The 24,606-nt window shown below is 38.6% G+C and overlaps 1 protein-coding gene across 1 annotated transcript in view; it reads right to left on the bottom strand.

Moving 5' to 3' along the window:
* SLC17A6 (solute carrier family 17 member 6) overlaps window positions 1-24,402 on the bottom strand; it is a 49,125-nt gene extending 24,723 nt beyond the window's left edge. Inside the window, exons 1-3 of the mRNA XM_045015593.1 lie at window positions 24,317-24,402; window positions 21,216-21,468; window positions 19,638-19,756 (exon numbers count right to left, since the gene is read on the bottom strand). Of these exons, the coding sequence (XP_044871528.1) occupies window positions 19,638-19,756; window positions 21,216-21,468; window positions 24,317-24,402 (458 nt within the window). The remainder of the gene's footprint in view (window positions 1-19,637; window positions 19,757-21,215; window positions 21,469-24,316) is intronic.
* Window positions 24,403-24,606: the final 204 nt, after the last annotated feature.

The following is a 24,606-nucleotide window of genomic DNA, read 5'->3' as shown; positions in this document are numbered from 1 at the left end:
ACCATTCTCGTCAGCAGTCAGGCCAGGAAGGAGAGTATGTTAGAAATTACCACCTCCTTATAAGGACGTAATTCCCAGAATTCCCTCTGACAGGAGATTCAGAAATCAGTTAAATCAGTGTAAATTTTTGCTTTGGCAAAGTGACTCCAAATCTATACCGCTATAACTGAGTTCAGACTCTAGCCCCTAGAGCCTGTTTTCCACAGTTTAGTTTTCAGTTTAAGGCTGTTTTTCCCAGAATGACCTTTGTTTCAGTCTCCACCAAACAGATATAAATTGACTCCTTAATCTTGTCCTCTTCTAGAAGATGAAGGAAGATGCCCCCCACAAAGAATGATCACAAACATATATCTCCCAGATGGGACCTATTTAGAACTGCAAATAACAGTAAACATTCAGTAGCATTTATAAGCAGATGGCACAATAAACAGAGAACCCCACAATACTATTAATAACAAGTCATTTTTAATTGTAGTACCACACTTTAACACAGCCTCTTAAAAACCTGTTCCCCTGCTATTTTTATTCTAAATAGATATGAACTCAAATCCAGGATAAAACAGCACCAAAAATTATTATTCTGGATTTAGGCAGCTCTTTATCCTCATTCGCTGTTGCAAAATTAAAAATAGTAACACCATTTTAATGCCTTACTGTTTTTGGGGAGCCAGTTTTCTATATTACCTTAAGTCTTGAGTAAATCTATCCTTCTATATCTGCCTATGCCTTTACACACACACATATATAAACAGCTCATTATTTCTTGTAGTTGAACATAGTGTTTCCTTTTGCTCATGTATCTTTTGACAGTGTTGTGCTTATTCATTCTCATATTCTCCTCATTAGCAGAGTGTTTATATTTTTATAAGCCTGTTGTTTATTACTTCATATAAGTTATAACCCTGGTTAACCACATAGTCCACAGCTGACATTTATTCCGGTTTGAATTAAACCAGGATAGTTTTCATTTATAACATTGCTAAGTATATATTTAATGTTCCCATTTTAATAGATGACATCCACAGATCGGAATTGAAGTTGCAATTTTCTCAGAATATGTTATAGTCCCACAAAATCAGTTTGCTTAACATCAAAATCAGTTGCTTGCTTCCTTCTAGTTCTCACCCTTGTTAGTATTTTAAATTCTAATAATATTTTGATCAATATACGTTAAATGCCCCTTCGATTCAGTCCTGTTTCTCATACCTGACTCATCTGATAAAATTAGGTTCAGACTTGTCTCTAATCCTGTACTCTGCTCAGCAAAGCAGATAAGAAAGTAAACATGCACCATTTCCAGAAATATCTTCCCTCTTTTTTTACTGAAATCCTATCCAGATCAATATCTGAATAATTAAAGTCCTTTGTGATCAAAGTTCTGGTCCTTTAAATTACACTCATTTGCACACTATATTCTGGTCTTACTCTAAAACACATATAGGTCTATAGCAATATCAGGATTCCCCTAATTATATTTAAAAAACTTAGCTCCTATCCACATTATCTCAGCAATATTATTATTATTTATTATTTGCCTTATGGTATCACCTCTGAGTCCCAGTTGTGGATCAAGATCCCATTGTGCTAGGAGCTACACAAATGCAGAACAAGAAGGTGGTCCCTGCACCAAAGAGCACCATCTTTCAAAATATCTGCTACTGCTGCATTACTCTATTTAAGCCCTTAACTGCCACCATCTTTTCTTGTCTTGTTTTATCTTTCCTCACTACTTCCCATACTACTTGGTTTTTCAGCTCACCCATATATCACCTCACCATTTCAGAGAAAGCCAGTGGCACTTGGGTTCCTAGGTCACTTAGACACTTTAACCTTTTTTACCCAGGATCTAAAATCTTTTGCAGTCTCTCTTTTGGGGCCTGATCCAATAGGAGTCTTATGAAATGGCACTATGTAAGCCAGCACAAACACTGCTGAAACACAGCTGGGAACTGAAGGAACTGCAAATAGCATGTACCATAACGGGGCTATCTTGGGGGGGATCTGTGGTGTACTGGATTGTCTTAGACATAGTATATTGGAGTGGAATCTGTTTGCCTGTTCTGTTGCTGCACCAACAAGTCAAGCAATGTTCAGAGAGAGAGACCTCTTCTCCAAATATCCTGTAGCCTAGGGAAATATGCACTAAGCTGGGTGACAGGAAATCACATGTTTATGGCCTCATCTCTGCTCATTATAATTCTGGACACTTCATGATCCTTGTTACCAAACAAAACCTCATACCTCAAGTGTAGACATCAGTCAAGCATTAACTCCACATTTTAGAAATAAATTTCACATGGTCACTTCAGGAAAAGTTGGGACTATAATTCAGGTCACTTATCAGGTAGGCCCAAGTCTTATCCAAGCAACCATACGCCCTTTTAGAGTGAGCATGCCAAACCTATGGTCTTAGATTATCCTATATCCAATCACTGCTATAATCACTAGATGCAATCCCCTCCCAGAGCCAGGGATAGAACCCAGGATTAAGAGCTCCAATGTTCAGCTGATGCTAGCACACATTGGCAGGTTTGAATGCCAGCAGGTATGCTTATTTGTGCTTCTGTAATACAAGGAGTAATAACAGCAAAAGCAATTTTGAGGAGGAACTGGAATAGTTGAGATGGGAATGGAGAAAGAAAAGATGACGATGACTCAGGAAGAAAGTGATTAAAATGGAAATAAGTTGTAAAGGGGACTTGTTTTTTTGTTTTGCCTTTAAGCTGATTGGTTCATAGCCCTCCTTTGAGGGAAATGAAAGAGAATAAATATTCTTCATCTCTGGGTTTCTCATCCCGACAACTCTGCAGCTCCGCTGTTGTCATCTGCCATTGGCATGCAGCTGGCACTGTATGACTACACAGCATTGTGAAGTGTTGTAGACACAGTTTGCTGCTGCCTTTGGAAGAAACACCAGATCCAGGGGTGGCTCCAGGCCCCAGCAGGCCAAGCTCGTGCTTGGGGCGGCAAGCCGCAGGGGGCGCTCTGCCAACCCCGCGAGGGCGGCAGGCAGGCTGCCTTTGGCGGCTTGCCTGCGGAGTGTCCGCTGGTCTCGTGGCTTCGGCGGACCTCCCGCAGGCACGCCTGCCATGCTTGGGGCAGCAAAATGCCTAGAGCCGCCCCTGACCAGATCCCAAACTGAACTGAAAATAATGGTAGTACAGATGCATGCAAAAAAGATCCAAATTCCTTAAAGGCAGATGGGTGGCTGATTGGATTAGAGATATGACGTAGAGCAGGAGTGCAGGTTTGGAGATGTCCTTTGTGGTGTTCGTAATGTGGACATGTGTTTAACTCCAAGGACTGTGAATGAAAACTATTAGGATGATACTCAAAAGCTAAGAGTCACTTCTTTATGCTTACAGATTAGGGGTCAGATCCTCAGCTAGTGTAAACTGGCATAGTTCTATTGATGCCATTCACCGATAGCACTGACAAATTGCTAGATAAACCATAGCTGTTATGCTCAGAATGTAAAAACATTATGTAAAAACCCTATGAAAATCAAAAAATAAAATAAAAAAAAGCCCAGTTATTATATGACCAAGAAGCAAACCTGGATTTGTTTAAGGATCATAAAATAACAATTACTATATTACTGAAGCCTATAAAACTGTGTTTTAATTGTAAATGATTATACAAATAAAGCAGTGATTTATTCTTAATTGGCCAAATCTTTAAATCCTAAATCCAGTGCATTGTTTACAGTGAACAATTTATTTAACACATTTATTTCCTTATTCTCTTAGTGAATTACCCACAGCCTATTTGTTACTTACAAACTGCTAATCATCACCATTTCTTAGAGTATTCACGATTCATAATTTGTCATTCTTACTGTTGTTTCTGCTCCTGGACTGGTCAACTCCCATACTTTTCCAGATGATTGTGTGAACACTTCCAGTGCGCACATTTGTGTGAATGCCTTTGTACAAGTATTCACAGTATGTAGCCTTTCCACATTCATTCTTGAAAACAAAATGGAATGTTTGTGGAAAGCCAAAATGAATTAATATTTTGTTATTGAAATGAAAGTTTGCAAATGTGACTCAGTGAGGTTTTTGCCTTTTGAGGTACTGAACTGAAACTATAAAAGGACTTCAAGATTTAGTACTAGACAACTATATAACAACTTTTTCCTCTGTGCTTTGATGTCTTAGATCCAGATCTCTTTTGGCACAGAAAGCCATTTTGGGAGCGGATTAATTTGCATCAAGGTACAAGTTTATAAAAATCTGGTTTACAGCATTAGTACTTCAGTGATCTGCACTTGTTTTGCAACATGATCCATCAGGTCATATGTGTAAGAAAGAATAAAACACCCAAAAGCTAACTGATTCACCAGAAGGAGTCTAGATATTATCTAGAAGGGCTAGACTGAGTGGCATAGTGAAACTCCAGGGCTGAGTTTAACAATCCAGTGCATCAATAATGCAAAATAACTTTTGCCTTTATTTTGCTACAAGCCACTTAGAAGACAATGGCAAAATTCCCACTGACTCTAATGACCCAGATGTGGCCCTATGTGGCTGTCAAGCTGCCCTCTCCATTGTTTGCTCCCAGGCTGGTTTTGAAATGTGAATGTATATTTTTGGCATTGCTGGAAGACATTTATTGATCCATGGATAGATAACACTCAACCCAGGGGTTTCACTTTACAGCTCAATATAATCTTCTAGGTCTAGCTAGGTCTTGACTCATTCTTTCTAATACATTAGCTTTGGGATGCCTTAGTCCTTACATATATAATCTGGTTTCAGAGTAGCAGCCGTGTTAGTCTGTATCTGCAAAAAGAACAGGAGTACTTGTGGCACCTTAGAGACTAACAAATTTATTTGAGCATAAGCTTTCGTGGGCTACAGCCCACTTCATCGGATGCATGTAGTGGAAAATACAGTAGGAAGATATATATATACACAGAGAACATGAAACAATGGGTCTTACCATACACACCACAAGGAGAGTGATCAGTTAAGGTGAGCTATTATCAGCAGGAGAAAAAAAGAACTGTTGGTAGTGGTAATGAAAATGGCCCATTTCCAGCAATTGACAAGGAGATGTAAGGAACTGGGGGCGGGGGGAATAAGCATGGGGAAATACACATAATCTGGTAGATGATGTTGCAAAACAAGAGTAGCTCATTCAAAGTACCTTACTAAAGATCTTGGTCTCATTTTGTTATTCCCACTTTTCTCTCTTGACTTAGATGCACTTGCTGTTTTTAGAATTAATCCAGTGTGTTTTAATCTAAAATGCTTTGTGGAGTTGTTTTGTTATATATTTACCATGTGGAGGACCCAGAGGTACTTCATCTAGCTAAATCGTATCTTTGTTCATACTGCTTTATCCCAAAGTTTTATGAAAGGACGCCTTTATGTCATTCTGTACAGACTATGGCCATGTTCTCTGCTCATGTATGCCAGCAGAGTATTTGGTCCAATCTTTAGTTCTAATTTACAGCCTACTTTTGCTCTCATTTTTTATGGTCTTAACTGCACATGCAGGGCTAAATGGTGAATTCAATTACACTGATATAACTCTCTGAAATTAACTCCATTGGAGTGAATGTTGGTACTCTGGATTTAGTAACGTAAGTGTCATTGCCCTTCTGGTTCAGATCAATGGTATAGCTAGTCCAGTTTCATGTCTCCAACTCTGACAAGTATCAGATGTTTCTCAGTAATGGGGAAAGTTCTGTCCTAAACCCTGGTGGTTAGTGTTTGATTATGTCCTGAAGAATGATGATAGATATCCCTTATCCCTTTTTATTCCAGTGAATGCAATTGCAGATTATATTCTTTTCATTCTAATCCTTTTCTGACTCCTACTACATTGTTTGCCTCAATAATATTTTGTTACAATGAGTTCCACATGATAATAATGTAGTGTGTTTTTAAAAATGTATTTCCTTCTACCAGAGTTAAAAGGCTGCCTCTTGGTTTCACGGGGTATCTCCTTGATCACATATTATGAGAAAGGCTAATTAGGAGTTCCTGACTGACCTTTTCCGCACTCTTCATTATTTAATATGCATCTATCATGTCACTTCTTATTCATCACCTCTCTAAACTAAATAGTCCTAATAATCTATTTCTTCTGCCTTTATATGGATGCATTCGCTTGCTTCTATTTGATTGCCCTTCTCTGGACCTTTTCTGTTTCTGTTCACTCCCTTTTAGAGATGGGCTGACCAGAACTGAACCCAGTATTCAACGTGAGAGCATACCACTGAGTGATTTTAGTGACATTCTGATATCTTCATTATTATTCTCTGTCCCTTTTTTAATATGGCCTAATATCTTGCTTGCTCTATTAACTATTGCTTTGCACTGAGCCTGAGCATGTGTTTCTACTGTGCTGCCCACAATGGCAATTTATATCCATATAACTGATGGCAGAATTTGGCTTGCAATGGCTGCAGCTATATGCACAACCCTAGGCATGCAATTGGGTGTGCATTTCTGCATGATCACCAGGATCACTCACCACTGCACACTTTTTATCTTTAAACCTTAGGAGAGAAGAACTCTCCTACTTTTCTATACTCTTTCTATATTTACTGAACGAAGTATTTTCACCAAGAACAGCATTCCCCATAGCCATTCCCAAACAATCTCAGACCAAACTAATACACTCTGTTTACTTTTGTTCACCATCTCCTTCCTATCCTTTTGTGATCTTCACATCATTTCCAGAGCATTTTAAGCAAAGACTGGAGCTGTCAGCAGTGAAAACATGTGGAATCTGGTGGATACCTTTTTGGTGTATTTCAACATTCTTAGTCCCTTCTGGGTGAAATTCAACAACACATGTAAAACCTAATGAAACAACTTTATGTGTGAGAACCATTGGGTTTGCTGGGACAACCCACAGGCAGGGTATAGCCACCACTCTACACCAGCCCTTCCTTGGGAACAGGATTTGTGACCCATATAAATTATGCATAGGAATACTGTGTTTGTGTAATCATGGACCCAACTGACCAGCCACTTCTCCGCACTCAGTCCACATTACTCCCTCAACACTAGTCCATCCAGAACTCACACAGCCAAACTAGTGGGTGAATTTCACCCTAGGTAGAGATTCATAAGGGCTTAATCCTCCACAGAGAAGGTGCAGAGTATGTTTTCACTGCAGAGTAACATAACGGCCGTACTGAGTGAGACTAATGATCTATCTAGCCCAGTATCCTGTCTTCCGACAGTGGCCAGTGCCAGACACTTCAGAGGGTATGAACAGAAGAGGGCAATTTATCAACTGATCCATCTCCGGTCATCCAGTCCCAGCTTCTGGCAGTCAGAGGCTTAGGGACACCCTGAGGATGGGATTGCATCCCTGACCATCTTGGCTAATAGCGACTGATAGACTTATCCTTCATGAACTTATCTAATTCTTTTTTGAGTGCACTCAGACTTCTGGTCTTCACAACATCCCCAGGCAGCTCAATACTCAAGTTAGTCCTTTCAAATTACCCTAGCACAAGCAAGAGCAGCCAGACTGCAAAATAGCACTCAGGTTGCTGTGTCCACACTGGCACTGTACTCTCTCATGTGTGACACTAAGAATTCTGGACGCACATCCCATGCTTCTTAGCAGCACACTAAGATGAGCTACTCTATTAATTCTTTCCTAGTGAATTGTGGGAACTGTCTTTTCCGGGCACACAGGGAGAATTGTGGGAAGCATTAGAGGACTAGTGGTACTCATGTGGAATTAGCCTGTGTGCACTATACACAGTAGTTGTGTCAACAGCTGAGGAATCATGCTAACTCAGGCTTTAGTCTATACCCCCTCTTGGGCCAGCCAACTTGAGTTAAAAGCACCTCCACACATGATTTTAAAGGGTTTGTGTGTGTACAGGACTTAAACTAGGGAGAAGCTCCAAGTTATGAATTGAGTTAACTTTGCAGGGAAGACAAGCAATTTGAAATCTACACTGTTCATATGGTGCTGAGGACTAAATAGAGTGTTCAACACTAACTGTGCTAACATGAAGTCTTTGCTCACACTGGCACTGGGGTGCAACCACCTTGTTTTCTCTACTGCATGCTCTGCAACCACTTGCAGGCTCAAGGCCTGAGAATTTGCAAAGACCCTGAATGTCACATATGCTACAACAGTCTAGCAAAGCATTTAAGCACATGCTTAACTTTGTCAATGGGAATATTCACACGCTTGAAGTTAAGCTCATACTTGTGTGCTTGGGGACAAGGAGAGACACAGTAACAATGTCTACTGGGGAGTACTGTGTCCCATGGAATTCCAACTTGGGTGTTATATCTTTGCAGCAACATGGGTACACAATCCAGCCTTAATTATAACTAGATATGGTTCTCAGATTTAATCATAACTTCTATGTTTAGTAGGGCTGTTGATTAATTTCAGTTAATTCATGCAATTAACTAAAAAAAAATCATGATTAAAAATTAATCACAATCGCAATGTTAAACAATAGAATACCAATTGAAATTTATGAAATATTTTTGGGTGTCTTTCTTCATTTTCAAATACATAGATTTCAATTACAACATAGAATACAAAGTGTACAGTGCTCAATTTATATTATTTTTATTACAAATATTTGCACTGAAAAATGATAAAAGAAATAGTATTTTTCATTTCACCTCATACAAGTACTGTAGTGCAATCTCTTTATCATGAAAGTGCAACTTACAAATGTAGGGGTTTTTTGTTACATAACTGCACTCAAACAAAACAATGTAAAATTTTAGAGTCTATAAGTCCACTCAGTCCTACTTCTTATACAGCCAATCACTAAGAGAAACAAGTTTTTTAAAAAATTTATGGGAGATAATGCTGCCCACGTCTTAATTACAATGTCACCTGAAAGAGAGAACAGTCATTTGCATGGCACTGTTGTAGCTGGCGTTGCAAGATATTTACATGCCAGATGCGCTAATGATTCATATACCTCTTCATGCTTTGGCCATCGTTCCAATGGACATACTTCCATGCTGATGACCCTCATTAAAAAATAATGTGTTAATTAAATTGTGACTGAACTCCTCGGGGGAGAATTGTATGTCTCCTGCTTTGTTTTACCCGCATTCTGCCATATATTTCATATTATAGCAGTCTTGAATGATGACCCAGCATGTGTAGTTCGCTTTAAGAATACTTTCACTGCAAATTTGGCAAAGTGAAAAGAAGATACCAATGTGAATTTTCTAAAGATAGCTACACGACTCAACCCAAAATTTAAGAATCTGAAGTTTCTTCCAAAACCTGAGAAGGATGAGGTGTGGAGCATACTTTCAGAAGTCTTAAAAGAGCAACACTCTGATGCAGAAACTACAGAACCCAAACCACTAAAAGAAAATCAACCTTCTGCTGGTGGCATCTGACTCAGATGATGAAAATGAACATGCATCGGTCTGCACTGCTTTGGATCATTATTGAGCAGAACCTCTCATCAGCATGGACGCATGTCCTGTGGAATAGTGGTTGAAGCATCAAGGAACATATGAATCTTTAGCACATCTGGCATGTGAATATCTTGCAGTGCTGACTACAACAGTGCCATACAAATGCCTGTTCTCACTTTCAAGTGACATTGTAAACAAGAAGCAGGCAGCATTATCTGCTGCAAATGTAAACAGGCTTATTTGTCTGAGCGATTGGCTGAACAAGGACTTGTAGGGTCTAAAGTTTTACATTGTTTTATTTTTGAATGCAGGTTTTTACTGTACATAATTATACATTTGTAAGTTAAACTTTCATGATAAGGAGATTGCACTACAGTACTTGTTGAGGTGAATTGAAAAATACTATTTCTTTTATCATTTTTACAGTGCAAATATTTGTAATAAAAAATAAATATAAAGTGAGCACTGTACACTTTGTATTCTGTGTTGTAATTGAAATCAACATATTTGAAAATGTAGAAAACATCCAAAAATATTTAAATGGTATTCTATTATTGTTTAACAGTGTGATTAATCGCACAATTAATTTTTTAATCGCTTGACAGTCCTAATATTTAGACAAAATACCATCCATCACTGTACATTGCCCACCATATGCAAACCTTTTCCTGGGTTAGATGGCAATACAGGAGAGCAACGTTCAGCATTGTCACTGATGTGTATGCTCTTGAGAATTTGGTCAATTAACTTGGTCCAAGAATTCTGAGACACCTATTTGGCGATACTGTTTTAAATGCTTATATTCATTGCATTAAGAACACAACCCTTTTCAAGGTTAGGAGCAGATATGTCACCACGCTGACATAGTCCTGACCATGAAGAAAAACAGAACTTCTCAATAAGTTTAAGATTTATATCATTTAGTGTTTCTCTTCCAATCCCATTTTATTTACCCTTCACTAGAAGTATTGAGAGAGACTTCACATTTCCAGAGACTCTTCAAGATTGATCCAAAAGGTATAGTATCCAAGTTGTCTTTAAAGTGTCTCAATATTTTCAGAACATGATGATGGCATTGCATTAGTCTGAAGGTATTTCAGGAAACATTTTATGCAAAGTTAAACACGTGTTTAATTACTTAAACAGGGATAGGATGGCTCGTGTTCAAAGTTGAGCACATGCCTAATTACTTTTCTGAAATGGCCTCCAAATTCAAATGAAACAGAATAGGCCCAATGAAACTGGGATTGTTCCATGAATATCAGAAAGGTTTAACAACCTAGCTGCTAAGCAAGACAAATACAAGAACCTACCACAAAAATTAGAGGTGAACTCTTATCCCCAATGCCTACGTTTTGTCTGTGCTTGTCCGTGGTGCTGTTAGCTTTAAGGCTGGTCCTCTTAATAATGTGGTGTCTCGCAATGAGCTGTGCAAGAATAGCAATTTTGCTTGTCATCTAAAAAAGGTGATGAAACGGGCTATTTCCAGTCATACATCTACATGGGATGGGGGAGGTGTCTGTGTGCTGCTCATACTAAATCCTATTTTAAGCCTTTTGCAAAGCATTAATATGTAAAAGCTGATCCCTCACCATCTAATCCAATCTAATAAAGGCTTGGCTGCATTATTAATTTTGCCACACATCTGAGGCTCGCTTTTATCAAACAAAAAACCCCACCCAAATCCCTTGGTGAATCATTAAATTGTGAAAATGGCTTCATCATTCATGACAGAAAAATGGAAGGACCCAGAGCCATATGGCACAGGAAGCAGCACCACCAGCCACCCTCATGAGTGGTACTTAAAAGGCCCTGCAACACAGTGGGGTGACCAAGATTTCTTGGTGTTTTGTGCTGTGTTGGCTGCTCTGACTGGAAACAGAAGAGGCATGCACCTGTGCCTGGCAGCATAGCCCAGTTCAAGCTGCATGGTTTTGAAGTGAACATGAAAGGAGGGGTTGGTAAAAGTAGCCTCAGGGGTTATTTTAAAATCCAGTTACATTAGAAGGGAAGAAATTCAAACTTGCAGAACCAAACCAGAAATCAAACATTCCTACATATCCCAGTTACAGTATGACTCATTTATTGTTTGTTAAATATAACAATACTCTGTGTTAAATATACTAATACTTTGTTACTTCTATATACCAAATGAGTGTGGAATAATTTATCCTGCAAAAAGGTGAATAGAAAGATATTAAGCTGCAGTCACTCTTTGAATTCAGAATACCTTAGTTTAGAAAGATTTGGCTTTAAATTATTATTATTAATTTACAAATTAGTTAGGGATCAATGACAATAATAACAATTTCACTCTCACTCTAATGCCAGAGTTCAGATTAAAATATTTCTGACCTTTTGTGAAGAAATGCATTGATATATCTGTATGGAATATAGCTCAATTTATTCATGCAAGTAATCTCAGTGGAAGCAAAAGGATTACTTGCTATGAGTAAGGGTGATCAGAATTCAGTCTTTACTGCTTGGGTGATTTGGATTTTAAAAACTGAAATAAAAGGAAGAACTTGAAGTGACAGGTTGCTTTATATATTTCTATTTAAGCCATCATGAGGAAATGCTATAGAATTTAATATAAATTAAATTAACAAAGGTTCTACAGAAATTCAGCAGCATTCTGTGAAATGAACTAAAAACATATTAGGCCAGCTGCTTTAATGGAACTATACCCATTTACACCACCTAAGAATCTGACCCATGGGACTTAACAGAGAAAGAAAACCTTATGTCATTACCATAGTATTTCATAGGTTGTTTCTTTCCTTTTTTAAAATCATTATCTTCGCTTAGATTTTATATGATTTTTCATATGGGAAAGTTCTAACAGCTGAACACTCACAATTTAAAATATTCACGACCCATTGTTTTAATCAACAGAAGCCTGCAACTCTTTTATGGTTTGATTTTCAAAAAACGAATTTTCACAAGCAATGATTGATAATTACTCATGCTAAATGGATTTTTTTTGTGCTCATGACCAGTTGTGCATCTGACTGGCCGCCTGGATACTCAGCTCCATATTTTCATGTACAAACACAAGTATTGCTTTCCTACATTAAGCATAAAATTGCTCCTCAATGGGCCTACCCTGATTTATACTATCTAGCTGTCTATCAGTGGTGAAATCAATCAATGGTGAAGTCAGAGGGAAGTTTGGTATTAACTTTGATGGAGCCAGGATTTCACCCAGATTTTTAGCCTATCGTATAAGAAGTGGTCCCATTGTTGCCAGTTAAAAATCCTATTTTATCATAGATTATTAGAATTCTGCTTGGCAAATGCAGCAAAACAATATGAAAGTGATATTACAGTTCCACACATTTTCACTTTGGTGTTATAGCACAACCAGTACATGAAATCACACATTATTCTCAGACCTCTGTAGCATTCACGGAGGTGTGAGTGTGGAAGAAGGCTAAATTCAGAATTTCATTACTTTTCTAGTTTAAAGGTAAACTACAGTTAACCCTCAGCACTTACGTAATAGAGATTTACATCTTTGACGAATGCACAAATAGCTAATCCTCACAGCACTCCCAACGTGTTCATCAGCATTGGTTCATTTCCAGGCACTGGCTTGAATATGGAAGGCACAAGGAATCTCTCCTCTACTTGTATGGTCCTGTCACAATTATAGGAGTAGCCTTTCCATTCACCTCCAGGGCTACACAGTGCCCAAAAGGGGAGTGAGAGTGGCAAGAAGGAGTCAGGCCCATATGCCTCCCCCTGTGCTATCTCTTGGAGTGTGACCAGCACAACCGGGGAAATAGTTAATATCAGTCACGCCCCTTGTGTGGCGTGAGCTCTGGGAGGAGATCAGTCTCCCTGCATCATAATTCCTCCTGCAGCTTCCCATTAGGGCATTAGGCAGTAGATTCCCACAATGCAGGGCCTGCCTAAATGGCACCACTGAACTGTCCTAAGTGGCTTGTTTCACACCATCGGTCAGTGTTGGCGCGGGATAAGAACTCAAGAGTTCTTTTTGTCCAGTCCTGGTCTCACCCCATTAGACAATGTTGTCTCTACAAGGTAAGAGGCTGATTGTGTAAACCCTTTGTCATGAGATCTATCACTTTGGACCTGATTCTGCATTACACTCCAGCCACTTTGTACCACTTAGATGATGCAGAGGGTCCAGATCCTTGCTGCAACCCATCAGTGGAAAATCCCATGATGGGAGTGGGAATTCCCTGCTGGTATAAACCTAGTAGAGTTGACTCATGTGCCAACTGCTCTCCTAGTATAGGGAAGAGGATACATGAGAAGGGAATTGATAGAGCTCCACTACGCTTTCAGTCTTTCATTGATTTAAATTCCAATTGGAAATCTGCACTTGTGGCATAAGGTAATGCAGTCCCTAGGCAGCTCTAACAAATGATGGATCTGGATTGGCACAGAATAAGTGATTGTAACTGGTTCCCCAATGCCCTGCTCCTGCATCAAGCAGAGATCAGACTCAAGGAACAATTGAGCCCTCTGACTTAAGCACAACCATTCATGTGTTAAGATTTGCAGGACTGGGCCCTAATATCCTATGATGTATTTTAATCAGTTGATATATTAGTGAAACAAACTGCATCAGCTTCTCTGGCCTATGGTGTAAGGGTAATACTTAGAAAATATTCAGTATAATGTCATTGCTGTGCTACAAATGGACAGTGAAATTAATTATTGACAAATAATTTCTGCATTTGTTACCAAAACATGTTACCTTCCCCATGGTTATAAAATACCTAACCATCTTGGTCATCAATTTTATATAAGACATTTTTTAATTATAAGAGCTCAAGAACTCCCAAACCACAAATCATATTTATTTATGTATTATTTAACAAAGCTTCAGTCAGTGTAAAATGCATTTGCTTTAAAAATCTCTGTTGGCCTGAGCAGAACCAGGATTATTTTTATGGCCTAATTCTAAATTCTGAGGGTTAGAGAACAGTCAACATTTCATGGAGTGCTATTCACTCAGACACTGTGAAATGCTGTCAGTCCCTAATGTTAGGCACTCTTGTGGGGAGCCACTATAATACTGGCATTCAAACCTTTAAAAGCACCCAGATATGATTTTCAGGGCTTTCAGTTGGCAGTAGGTTGCATTGTGAATTATGACCCAGTTGATTTAGCAATGCAGAAAATTGATACCAAAATTCTGCAGTGTAATTTTCCTGGTTTCACTGATAATATTCAAAGGAATTTTAAAAAAATACAAATATAATTGTGTGTTCATGTCCTTCCCTCCTTCCTTGGGATGCATTTTGCTGTGAGTTATCCTGAGGAAATCCAGAGTGAATCCAGTAAAACCAATAATATTTAATACTCATCATTTCTAGACCTTTGGGCAAGTAGTATGAGCCTGAACCTGCTTGTCTTGCATGAGAGCATCAACGGGCATGGTACTGTAATTGATCTATAGTATAATTGTGCAAGTGCATTTTTCTGAGGTACTTCTTGGAACCCACCTCTCCTCCTTTGCCACAGTCACCTCAAGGGCCCTGCATCATGACATCATTTCCTCCAGCTAAGGATCTCTCTCTCTCTGTCTCTCTCTCTTTCTCTCTGCAAATCCTATTAATTCCATTCCCAGTGTAAATTAGCTTTGGGAGAAAATTAGTGTTGTTCAATAAGAGGCAAGATACCCCTCCAGAAGTGAGCTCACTAGTTCTACAACATTCCCAGAGCTTGAGAGTCTGGGGAGAAAGAAATCGTTAGTCCTGATTCCTGTGTGGCAGAGCACTGCCACTAAACTACCAGAATGGTCCCCGTACTCCATGCTATTAATATCTTAATGTTTAATCAATGGAAAGATTATCTTCACTTGGAGGGCATGTGAGGCCTTGGGACTTTGTACAACCCTACGTTCCTGTTCTCTGCTCTCATTTTTGCAGAGTGATGTCACATCAACATCCTCCAATGGCAGAACCTCCTCTGGGAGGAGAGATGACTCTTGCATTCTAGCCGAAGGGATCTCTGTTCCATTTTTAGCAACTACACAGGGAGATGTAACGTTTGAAACTCTTTGTTAAAAATGAGCTTTGGGCGCTTAGGGCCTGGTCCTGATTTTGTAAAGTGCTGATTACGTCCTGTGAGTCACTAGGTGCATTGAAGTCAATGGGAGTTGAGGGTGTTCAGCACAACAGAGGATCGGGCCTTTATCATACAATCCCCAGCTCCCGTTGATATCCAACACAGTTGAGGGTGCTCAGGAGATAACCAGCACTTAAAAGCACATTAGAAAGCCCTTGAACAATCAGAATGAAATATCCAATGCCAAACCCACCTCCTACTACTCATGCAAATAGTCCCATTGACTTCAAAACTGAAAATGTTATTGGAGTCAATCAAGGACAATTCGAAAATATATTTCTGAATTGTCCAAGACCAATATTTTCTTTGCCACCATTGTCAGTCTTGTAAATGTATTTATCTTTGAACTAAAACATCAAACTAACTATGGGGATAGAAGGATTTATTTAAAAACAAACACTTCATGAAGGAAAATCTCACTGTTGCAATGTGAAATTAACCATGACCAAAACTATCATGCAAAAATATTTTAGATAAACAGACCCTAGAAATCTCTATTCAGTACTCTTTGTCACAGGACACTAAACATGAACCTGAAGAACTCACTGCAAATTATATGCATGGTAATAGATGTGAGATTGAGGGTGCAAATAAATTAGAAAGTGAGCCAATGCACAGCAACTGTCTTGATTTCTGCAATTAGCAAATAAATCCATGATCCCAGTAAAAAGCTCTCATTGATTGACCAGATGAAAAATAAATAGCAGCAAGAGCTTGGTTCACCATTCATGATTCTTGCTTGGCAGGAAGTAGTAAAGACTTTAAAACTAGGCAAGAACAACATGATGGCTGGGGGGGACAGCTTGAAAGGCCTGGCTAATGTATTTCAGTTCAACAAAATAAAAATATTCTTCCATTTAAATTGAGAATTATTGGACTGTAGGAAGGATTCCATGATGTGAACATGAATGTGTTTTAACTGGAGTTTGATTTTTTTTCCATATTTTAATAAATTAATGACATTTTAGAGATATGTCCAAATCCTTGTAATTAAAGCTATAACTGGGCTGTTGGACTGAATCTTAATGTCAAACAAGCAAGCTCCTGCCTACTCAGCAGCACCCTGCCAATAACAAATTAAGTGCCTGGTGAATCCTGCCCCCCTTTCTCTTGGCATTCCTGGAAGCTAGGAGTCACTCTTACTCTCATGCCATTCCCATCAACCTGATCACTGTCTCCCTCTCTCCCTGACAGTGTGTCATCTTTTTCTCTTTAGCTCATGACTAAGCCTGTAATACCCTCAGTGGAAGATGGTGAGTTCTATTGTATTGCAAAGTATGAAGAGCACACCTGAAATTAGTTTCCTAGCCTCAGAGCCACTAGCAATTTCTGAGCTGCTCCACATGCAAGCAAAAACCAATGTTTCCAAGACATATAATGAGGTTCATAATAAAACAATTTATCATCCATTTAGATGTGATGGTTCACTTCTAAATGAATATTCTGCTGGTTCAAATTAGGGTACTTCAACTGGCATGTGTAGCTACACTGAAGTTACTGGAGGAGCTTGAAGTTAATGGAGTGGTGTTAATCTACACCCGCTGAACATCTGGCCCAGGGAATTTGTGCATGTGTGTGCATTATTGGAGGGTGTGGTAGAAACTAGGAGAGTATAGGGTCCAATTTTCTAGTCCATACTCTGCAAAATTCCCATTGGACCTCATTGACCAAATTCATCACTGATGAAAATGGTGGAGATAAGTCACACATCAGGTATAATATGGTCAGAAATAGGGTGTAGGTATCTTACACTGATAAATTCAGCCCTCACCTAAGTAGCCACATCTCACTTTGACTTCATTTAGGCCTTAGGATTGTTGGGAATGGTATGCATATAAAAGAGCTAGATTCTCAGACCTCGCTGAGTAGCACTTTTCTTCCTCCAGTGCTCCATTCATTTCAATTGAGTACCTGGGTGACAACACCTAGCCCTAAAGTTTGGAAACTTGCTTTATCTGTAAATTTTCTGCTGCTGCACCTCACTTCTGTCCCTTAACATTTATGTTAATGTTTCCCACAAACTGAATGTAAAATCTGTGCAAGTTCTATTACTTTGCCATTTACAACTATTTGCAAATGTTTTATAAGGCTGGATGTGTAATTTACACCACCATTTACATCACTGGTGAATTTGTCTCTAAGACTTCCCTGGCTATTACAACTAGTGACCTTGATCCTGCTTTCTGCTATGCTAGTGTAGATGCAGACTACCTTCATCACTGAAGTGACTAAAATGACTCTGGATTTACACCAGTGTAATGGAGAGCAGAATTTGGTTCAAACATTCCAGGCTGCATATTCCACTACAGAATTTTTCCTGGTGACTTCCAGGGCTTTTCCAGCTATTTGATCCAATTCTGATTGCTGTTCTACTTTTATAACTGTATTGAGTCAAATTACTTAAATGGAATTACACTGGGATAATCAAGAATGGAATTTGGCACTCTGGTTCAGACCCTACAGCCTTCGTTAAGGCAAAACTCCTATTGAAGTAAATGAGTAACAGCCTGAATAAAGATTGCAGAATTTGGTACAGAAAGGAAGGCAAAGGTGCTGTATTTGGATGGACAGAGGCCTTTTAGGAGATGATCTCTTGTGATTTTTTTTAAAATTGCCTTTTATATTTCTAATCTATTATTGGAAAGATGGGGAAAGGGACATTTTAACTAAGACATAAAAATATACGGAGTTCCTAAATATGTTAACACTATGCTTTTGTTTTATTTCCAAAATCATGGACCAAAACTTCTGCTGGTGTAAGTGGGCATCAATAGAGCTACACCAATTTACACAGCTAAGGATCTCACCATTCATTGATTTATCTTAATGGAGCTCTGTGCTCTCAAGAGAACTGCAGGCTTGGCAAGTATATTTGTGTTCTTATTTAAAAAAAAAACAAAAAAAAAAACAGCCTGGTGAGAGAACTTTATTATATAAGTCTGTCTAACGCTCCTAGTCCTACCTTTGATGTTACACACTCCTGTGATGAGCTAAACTGTACCTTCCCTTTTAATATCCATTTGTACCTAGTCCATTACTGCTCAAGAAGAGTGGCACTAGGACCTTTCCTGCCTCTCCAAATGATGAGTCTGTGGCATTAAGGATGGATATGAATGCCTCATGTGTCTTGAATACTCAGTGGATCTAATTAACAGGTGGAATCACACCCTGGGTGCTTGAAATATTGCCAGACACCATAGAAACGAATCTTTAAGACCCTGCACCATCTGCACTTCCTTTTCATTGTGCAAAGCTCATTGAAACATGTTTTTCTTCCATTTTATTCATAGTGGACTATATTTGTTTGTGTCAATTAATAACTACTGATATCTGCTATTTTCCCCTTTTCTTTTAAAAAAAGATCATGTCTAAATAAAGGGATTTCAGTGTCTTTCAACTTTGAAAATTTCTATCGTGCTAATTTTAGTGAAAAGGGAACTGAATAAAGTAAAAAATAATCATAGCAACTCTGTTTTAATATACATTTTTAAAGGACAAGAAACAAACATGAAATCCATATAATATCAGAAAATAATTAAAATGGTAATAAAATACAATTCCAATATTCAGTTTCATGTATTTCAAATGTTTGTTTCTTGCCCTTTAAAACTATTGTATTATTATTTCTGTGACTACAGAGGAACACAGACGAATTTTTCAATACCCCCATGCTTTTCAGAAATACGCCATTGAAGAGATGCGTCTGTGTGACTTGAGTTGAATCATAATTCCTTGCTATATAACTATTGCCTCAAAGTGCTGCAGTGCCAGCACACGTTTGGTTTGCACGACACCGCTGATACAGCGAAGCAGAGCCCAACATATTTTGTCTCGTCTACACCGTCCATAAAGCCTCATCTTACAGTGAGTGGAGTGAAGGAAAGTGCCCGTCCGCTATTGCCCCTCTAACAGCCTAAAGAAGAGAGGAAAGCTGCCTTTATACTGAATTCAACAGATGACAATTGTAGGAAGCCATCAGCGGAATAGCACTAACGAACCAGACCCCTGCTCCGACTGCTTTTCTTATAATGTGCCTGCATTTATACCGGCTGTTTTAACAGTCAAAATCTAAACATAGCAACCCGATGTATAGTATACAGGTTAATGTTTATATACATTTATATATTTATATTAGATCGTCATTACCTGTTAGCTGCTAGTCTGGATGCTATATATCCCCCAGGGATTTGAGTGACTATATATCCCCAGAAAAAAGAGCCATGGATCATGCCAACTGTTTCAGGGTCCCAATTAAACTTCGCTTTCTTCCAGTGCAAAAAAACGAGGAGAAAGGGGAGAAAGAAAATAGGAAGGATGTAAGCAGGCCAAACGAAAGCATTGTATTAATAATAGTTTAAACACTAGGCAATCTTTGCGGAATTTCGATGAATGTTGAAAATGCCCATTTACTAGCCGGTACGATATAGAATGGGACAAGGTGCTAACCTCCAAAATAATAGTCGATTTACTTTACAATTGGTCTCTAGAACAAATATGCTAGAATATGTACACAAATCTGGCATTAGTACTGGAGGAGAGACATGATTTATATCTCGTGATCGCTATTAACCCTAAAAATATGTGAATCTTGGAACTAAAGATGTCCTTGAATCCCCTAGAGACAGCGGTGGCAACAAGTATATTTTTTTCTGTCCGATTCAGTCTAGCGAAGGTTGCGGTCGGGAGGGAGGAGGAAAGGGCCTCTCTCCCTCTCTCTCTCCACACACAAACACACACTCAGACTCACACTCACTCTCACTGACACACACAGCCAGTTGTAATACATCTCTCTCTACAACGAGAGAGAGAGAGAGAGAGAGTTGCATACATCGCAGGTAAGCTCACAAACATGGGAATGAGGAAAATGTTTCAGGATATTTAGGAGAAAAAATTATTTGTCTCATTATAAGTGAATCACCTGCATTTGCAATGGAACCCATCGAATATGTATATAGAATGGACTCAGTGGAATCGAAAACGGCCATATCAATCTATCTTGCTGTCTGTTTATCCCTCTGTGTGTGTACACATGATGTGTAAGTGTATATATACACACATACATTATATATGATATATAAGTGTATACATGTATGTATCATATATATTCTTGTCTTTGTGTATATAGACTATATACATATGGTTAAGCACCTTGTAAATGAAATATGTTTTCTCATTGGGCCATAGATTGCTTTGCTTTTATAGCGATGTATTTTGTTAACCAAAACTCATTCATCCTGATATTTCCAAACGTTCCGCAACAAACCACTCCATTTCCTTTAGAAAATCGGGCAGCCACTTTGGAGTCGTTTATTCATGGTCATGTTCTCTGTTACGTGCATTTAATTTACGAAATGATTGAGATCCCCAAAGCTGGGTAAAAAAGCAAAATATCTGCACTCAGACTTGTGCCACGGAATAACCTCTTGGTCTGGGAAAGGAAGAAAACAACAAAAATCGATCTTTTATTTTTCCACCAACATTCTTTGGATCATTGTCCTTTCTGTTATAAATAAAATATGACAGTTCAGTATAGGATTCTCCTACCCAGAAACTAGCAGATTATAGGAGAAGGAGGAATTGTTATTATTAGAATGATTGGAAATATCAGAAAAAGCCAAAGGGGCCTTATTTATTCTATTCATTCTTTATTCTTTGTTATTACTCTGTCCTGAGGGTATTATGATTTATATTGGTGTTGCGGGATTAAAGGGGAGTGATTCCCACCTCTTTAATAATTTTTCCTCCTCGGTGTATGGTGCTGTTATTGACCATATCCACGATGGCTACTCCCAAATTACAACGGATTCCAAAAGAGATGCAGAATCCCAGTCCACTCATGATGGCAATGATGTACCTCCGGGGGAGCCCAAAGCAGGCACAGTCGCACATTGGGGCTTTCTTAACGGGCGCTTCCAGGGGTTTCCCATCTTCTGTCAGTTCGATGTTGTCCCCAGGCTTCTGTTTCTTCTCTAGGACTCTGCCCAACATAAGGGGGAAAGACAAGCAAGAGACTTGAAGCCAACTCTCCCGAACAGGTCACGTGAATGTCAAAGTCACTATGACTAAAAAAAATCACCTTCAGTTGTTCTTTAGCAAGACCTGTGGGATTCATAATGATTCATTTTCCCAAAAAACAGGGAGGAGCAGCAGATGAGAACTGTTCATCTATCATTAAAGATCTCTGGTTAAATATGTAGGATGCATTAAGAAGACATCAGCTGCAACCACTGCAGAGGCGCCATGTTGTCTAATTCAAAGGGGATTGTTGGGAGATGAAAAATTATCTTGGAGGTTTAACTCTATTGCTATTACATTATAAACATGAGAGAATTAGTTCTACAGAGCATGCTGCTTGTGGATGTGAGAGAGAAAGAAATGTTGTAAAGATGAGCAATTATTTCTATTTATTCCACATCTGCAAAATGGCTGTCATAGACATTTGAACGAAAGATGCCAGTATTTGAGAACTACCCATCTGCAGATGATTCAATACCCTTGCAATATTAATAACTTGAATTTGTAAAGATTACATTCAATAATCTGCACGGTGATCATTAACTAGACTTAGTCTAGGTCTGTTTTGTACGTTGCTCTCTCAGTGCCCACATTTACCAAAATATTAAATCGAAGCTCCCAGGGTTTTAAGTGGAAACGTATAAAGGAAAATTCATACATTAATATTTACACATTTTGATTATAATATAATGAATCAATGCAGACATTTGCACCCAGATAGTATGCTTCAAAACATGTACATGCATTTTATTTTTATAGGGGAGAAAAATCTTAATATGACTTTTTGAGCGAAAAATGTGCTGGGTTTATTGCTAAAATATTCCTGACACTGCTGATTCTCAATAAGATGAAAAAGAGGCAGATTAACTGCTCAGAAGTGCACCTGCAGAACAGGGTATTTGAAAACTGCATCCAAACATTTGCTAGAACGCTGCCTTGACTCCAAGCCTGCCAATCCTTGCTCACGTGAACAATTCTCCGCAGGTGAGTAATTCAACCGAGGTCAACTCCCCTGAGTAATGGGTGAGTAACGATTGGCAGGATCAAACCCAAAACATTATTCATATTATGTATAACGAAAGTATGGACAATGCCCTGCAACACCTACTCAGTTGAATTTACTCTTATTATTCACTGGGGTAAGGCTTACTCGCCTGAGTCAGGATTGTAAAATCCCCATCCTCTTAAAATGTAATTAAAATAGAACACTATTTTAATAGTTAAAACTGGTTCATTCAAATGATAAAATCTGAGCACCAGCTTTCGCACAGAATTGAGTTGATCCCCCCTGAAATGAAACAAAGATCCTGGGACATAATAAACTGATTATTTCCACTTTCAAATTACGGATAGAAAATTATACATTGATTCTCAAAAGAATGTGGTTAGTCCTGATGGAATATTTGTTAAATCCTCGGAAGTTCAAAGAGTGTCTTATTTAGATAATTCTTTAAAAACCTGTTTGAGATATGACATGGAAGGCATTGTGAGATGCAAGTGTGTTTTCATATCTCTCGAAGAATATTTACTGATGAACTCGATTATTGCAGTTATATTCGTAGAGAAGAAAAGTACATTTTCCATGATATTCGAGAGGCCTATAATAATATATTCTGTTTTTCAGATATTTTACATATTTTCAGTCAGTTTAAAACGATCGATGTATGTAGGCTGGTGGTAAAATAACCACTGTACTAGTTTCTATTAAAATAGAAAGCATCATTTAACCTTGATAATTTAGCTCATATCGCCTTTCCTCTCAAAATTGCATAGGAAGTTGTAAATCATGTAACATTATTGTTGGAATAATATTGTGCCTGTGTACAATACTGCCGCATAGGTGGAGAAAAACAACATCCACTGTAGGTATTAAGAGATTTTGCTTTATTCAGAAAATTCCAATAATGTTGGAGAGAGTGAGGTTCTTTGTTTTAAAGGAAAATGTCCGAAAATATATCCTCAATATTTTTATTTTAGAATTTTCTCGTTAAAAATCGTTTTTTGGGGGTTATCAAAGTCAGATTTCACAGGGCCATTTATGATGGTATGAGGTGTTCACATCGAGGAATGGTGTGTTCAAATTTCGTGTCAATGCACTTCAGGTGTGTGGTTGCCTGCATCTATATACACACCTGAAGACGATGGAAATACGCCCCCCCCCATCGCTGGATTAACTTTATGATTTCATCCATTGCGGTTGTGCATTTTCTACAAAAGAAATTGACCCTTTTCTATGCAGACGGATAAATAATTGAAGGTATCTCTCTCAATATATTTGTCCTAGCTTCAAAGAAAGAAATCGTTCGGTTATCAATTATTTATGCTTTTCCGTGTTTTTCTTCATCTGACGGGCAGTTACACAAGGGAATCGGTTAATCGAAATGAGGAATGATTTTATAGTTTATTTTTTTTTAAAAAATATGCTAAGGAAAGTGAAAAGGATCCTACGGGTGCCCTGCATTGAAATGAAATAAAAATGCTGTACAGGAGTACTGCTCTCTGTTGATTCTAGTTTTAAAATGAGATCAAATTTCTGGGGTAGAAAGATGGGGGAAATCTCTTAGGACATATTTAAAAACATCCTCCGCAAGCCAACTATACAAGTTATGTCGGTGCCATAGTGTAATGGTATAGCGTTAGTTTGTAGGATCCAGATGATATCAGGAAAACCTATAAATAGCTATCAGTCTATCCGCAACCAAACCTACACAAATAGCGTATATTCGTACTGATCCAGCAATTTTAGGCTAAGGAAAGCCTCCCATTCTTTCCAATAAGAAATCCAGCCCCCCGAAAGAGATCTTTCTTACCTGTAGAGCTGACCGAGCGATTTCCCAGCAAAATTCTTCATTCCCTCTTTGCCGGGGGTCAAAATCCTTTGTTTTACCGACTCCATGCCTGCAGAGGTTTTCACTGGGCTCCACTCTGTGCTGAACAGGGCACTGCTATGAACAGCTATGATCGCTCATATTGGTTTAATCTCTAACTTTTTCACCCATTAAATGGCTATTGGTGCGTCTCCAGATAAAGGGAGCGTGTGTGTGTGTGTGTGTGTGTGTGTGTGTGTGTGTGTGTGTGTGTGTGTGTGTGAAAGAGAGAG

The sequence above is a fragment of the Mauremys mutica genome, chromosome 4 (genome assembly GCF_020497125.1).
Source record: "Mauremys mutica isolate MM-2020 ecotype Southern chromosome 4, ASM2049712v1, whole genome shotgun sequence".
NCBI lineage: Eukaryota > Metazoa > Chordata > Testudines > Geoemydidae > Mauremys > Mauremys mutica.
This window is presented reverse-complemented; position numbering and strand designations above follow the sequence as displayed.